Source organism: Xenopus laevis, chromosome 6S (assembly GCF_017654675.1).
Source record: "Xenopus laevis strain J_2021 chromosome 6S, Xenopus_laevis_v10.1, whole genome shotgun sequence".
Taxonomy (NCBI): Eukaryota; Metazoa; Chordata; class Amphibia; order Anura; family Pipidae; genus Xenopus; species Xenopus laevis.
This window is the reverse complement of record NC_054382.1, coordinates 104,565,119-104,567,335: the sequence shown is the minus strand read 5'-3', so window position 1 is coordinate 104,567,335 and position 2,217 is coordinate 104,565,119. Positions and strand designations below refer to the sequence as shown.

The window sequence follows — 2,217 nt, the reverse complement described above, 5'->3', positions numbered from 1 at the left end:
ACTTGCTTATGGGCTAATAAAGACCTGTCACCGATTCAACTGCATCAGTCTTACCATTGGTATATTGTTTTGTTTGGATACATTTTTGGGGACTTTGGCAGCTTTGGGCCTTACACCTGACTGCACCGGACACCAAACTAGTGTTGAACACTGGTAGAAAAACTCCAATTTGGGAATTAATAATAAAACTTTAACACAAATATGCATTTTAATAGATATATTTCATAACCAGCAATATTATTATATATATATTTTTTAATAAAGCAGAAGGAGACGGGAATCCCTTTAACAGAAGAAAGGTGGAAACTCATTCAAGTTTATATCCTGGAAATCAGAAAACTTTTTCTATAGTAGATGGATAACCTCAAATACACAAATCATTTAACATTAGCTGATTTCTAGTCACTACATACGAATAGATGAATATACAAAGTTTCCTTGAATGACGAGTATTATCTGGCACAGGTATATGCAGTGTTGATAGTAATAGAAGGACCTTTTGATGATCCATACAGTTCATTATGCAATGATATAAACCATACAAGTTATTATGTGCAAATCAGTAAGGATGTGCTAGTCCCAGTATTATTTGTGCTTCCTCTTCCCACCAAATCCTTTACCCTTTGCCTGTTTTCCTCTGCCTGGTCCTTTACCTTTTCCCTTCTTGCCACCTTGCTGCTTCCCCCCTCTGCTGCCTTTTTTACCCCCCTTTCTCCTTTTGGCAGCCTCCTCTGCATCCTCCTCCCTCATCTGCCTGTTGACTGCCTTGGTCATATTCAGGACTGGCTTCTTGCTGTCCATGACTTTCAGTATGTCTAGCTGCTTGCTTTTTTCAGCAGCGAAATCTCCAATCAGGGGCTGAAACTTCCTCTTCTTGCCCATGTTCCTGGGCTCCTTCTCCTTAGGGAGTTTATCCTGGAACCTGCCGACAGACGCAGTGGACACCTTGGCCACATGCATGGCTTTGCCCAACTCTGCTTTGGTGGGCTGGTCGGTCGGTGTCAGCCCCACTCCGGGAACCTTCATCTTCTCAGACCGAGCTATATTTCGAAGGCGGTTGAGCTCATTTTTGGCCACCCTCTCCGTCTTCGCTTTCATTCGCTTGGCAAACTGGTCTTCATTGGGATCTGCAGTGTGTGGCACCTCTATCATCCAGTCTTTGGTATCATCCTTTGCCCGCTTGTAGCCCCAGCGCCTTCGCCACTCCTTATTCACCTCATCCCACATCAGGTTGGTTTTCTTTTTCTTCTGGATCCCTTTCAGTTTAGCAAACTCTTCCCAGCGTGTGGGTGCTCTGGGCTTGGGCACAGGCTTTTCCCTGGGTAGCCGAGTGGCAGGCTCGGGGAGCTTAGCAACGATAGCCTCCTGCAGCTTCTCTGTGGGCAGCGTCCAGACCTGATTGATAAGGAGCTGCGTGTTGTCTCTCGCCAGAGCTCGCAAGAATTCATCTTTATTCTGCTGCCGAAAGGCGCTGACGCTGGGGGCGTTTGGGTCACAGGCCAACAGATTACCCAGATCAAACTCGAGCTCTAGTTCCTTATTCACAGAGATGAGCTTTAGCTTTTCCGCCTCCTCCTTCTCGACTCGGGCCAACACTTCTTCTGCTGCCGGCGCTGCCATGTTCTCTAACAGCGTGACCGGAAGCACGTGTAATCATCCGGGAACCTGCGCGACGACAGGCATTTTACTTCCTGTCGTAAGTCGTCATTTAGCCACGTGACTTCCCCCCAACAATTGTGAAGCTTTATTGACTCGTACGAACTCACACAATGTGCAAGCAGTTAATGCCTGTGTGGCTGGTAATATTAAACGTCTCATGTATACAAACAATAAGCTCCGTGTTGTCACTGTGATATATATGATGTAGCCCAGTCCAGCAGCTGTCTCATTGTAGCCCTCATGATGCCGGCTGATTGCTGTAGTTCCACATCCCTAGTCACAATCAATGACATAATTGTTGTATTGACATATGCTTGTTCTCAATGATACTTGGAGATTGTAGGAAAATACTGCATTGTGGGTAAAAAAAAAAAGTGTCGCATTGCATTACAAATTGTACTTATGTGTACTGGTTTCACATTTGTAAAGGCCCTTATGTATTTGCCTCATTGACCTCACTGACCATAACCCTATAAAGCCTGAAAAACTGAAAGGCACAGCTGGGTCAGTGTTGCCTTGAGGTGAGTTTGAGAAACTGTAAAAAAAGGATATCAAGGA

The 2,217-nt window shown here is 45.2% G+C and overlaps 1 protein-coding gene across 1 annotated transcript; it reads right to left on the bottom strand.

Annotated features, from left to right (window-relative positions):
- Positions 1–240: 240 nt before the first annotated feature.
- On the bottom strand, positions 241–1,656 carry rrs1.S (ribosome biogenesis regulator 1 homolog S homeolog). The gene is given in 1 exon segment (NM_001094935.1): positions 241–1,656. A coding segment is annotated over 1 exon segment (1,035 nt). The 5' UTR covers positions 1,621–1,656; the 3' UTR covers positions 241–585.
- Positions 1,657–2,217: the final 561 nt, after the last annotated feature.